This window comes from Limulus polyphemus, unplaced genomic scaffold (genome assembly GCF_000517525.1).
Source record: "Limulus polyphemus unplaced genomic scaffold, Limulus_polyphemus-2.1.2 Scaffold250, whole genome shotgun sequence".
Lineage (NCBI taxonomy): Eukaryota > Metazoa > Arthropoda > Merostomata > Xiphosura > Limulidae > Limulus > Limulus polyphemus.
This window is the reverse complement of record NW_013665860.1, coordinates 561,888-563,001: the sequence shown is the minus strand read 5'-3', so window position 1 is coordinate 563,001 and position 1,114 is coordinate 561,888. Positions and strand designations below refer to the sequence as shown.

The window sequence follows — 1,114 nt, the reverse complement described above, 5'->3', positions numbered from 1 at the left end:
ATATCTGAGAGTTTTAACGTTTTGGTATCTTGTTCACAGTTGTAGAAGCTTTATATCTGAGAGTTTTGATATCTTAGTATCTTGAGAGTGAAAAATATGAAATATAACAACTGCTTAAAAACATCATGACAAAAGATATTTACTAGTCAAATCATATCGATCTTTAATAAAAACAACAACTACAACATAAACAACTATGTTTACTTACTTCTCGTCCTTTGTTCTTCTAGTAACTGTTTCTCCAGGTTTTCACGAAGCTCGCGCTCCCTGGTGATTTCGACTCGCAGCTCCACTGTGAAAGATACAATGTGGGTTTTAGTTTCATTTCCTCACGAATATTTTAGCTACATTGCAGATATAAACATAGTTCTTAAATTTATAGTATCATCTTTAGCGTTGTTTTGGCATGAAGAAGTAGTGCTTGATGATAAATGTGTTCCTAATTTGTTAAAATCTCTCTTCCTTCATAATTCTCTCAAGAGCTTGATAAATAAAACTGAAACAAATATTGTTTTCATCATTGATTTGACGTAAACCTCTAAGTGCAACCAATTTGGGAATTAGAAATCTTCGAACATTTTAAGTTAATGGACAAGTGGTCATTTGGGCAGTGTCAATAATAATTCCTATGTCATTACGCATTGGTTAGGGTTAGGTTTTAAAGCGAGGGCAATAACACTGTTTACTGTATACAGGACATTACTAACCCTATTTTTTCTGAGCAGATTCTTCACCAACTATATATTTTATCGCTCATCCTATAAACATTAAGAGAATGCTAAAAACGTTTAACTGTGAGAAAACCATATGTTTGTCAACCAGTTGTGTTTTTAAAGTCTTGATGAGTAGTTAGGAGGTTTCTTGCCAAGCATACCGCTAGAGGGCACCACACGCGTGTCGACCTAAGGCAACAGGCAATTTAAATGGAAAAATCAAACATATTTGTACAAGAAATTTCTATTACTCCTATCATAAATTCATCTATCTATACGAGACATCTCTATTACTCCTCTCTTACACTTACCTCTTAAATTTATCAGTTTTTTTTTTGTTTTTTTTTGCGCTATCCAAAAACAAATTCATGGAAATTGTTTGACATGTTAAGCATATAGAA

General features: G+C 32.9%; 1 protein-coding gene across 2 annotated transcripts in view; it reads right to left on the bottom strand.

Moving 5' to 3' along the window:
• The window catches only part of LOC106478797 (dachshund homolog 1-like), a 118,531-nt gene that overhangs the window by 24,857 nt on the left and 92,560 nt on the right, over nt 1–1,114 (bottom strand). For both annotated transcript variants that reach the window (XM_022382456.1, XM_022382457.1), the window contains exon 7: nt 209–292. In XM_022382456.1, the coding sequence (XP_022238164.1) occupies nt 209–292 (84 nt within the window). The remainder of the gene's footprint in view (nt 1–208; nt 293–1,114) is intronic.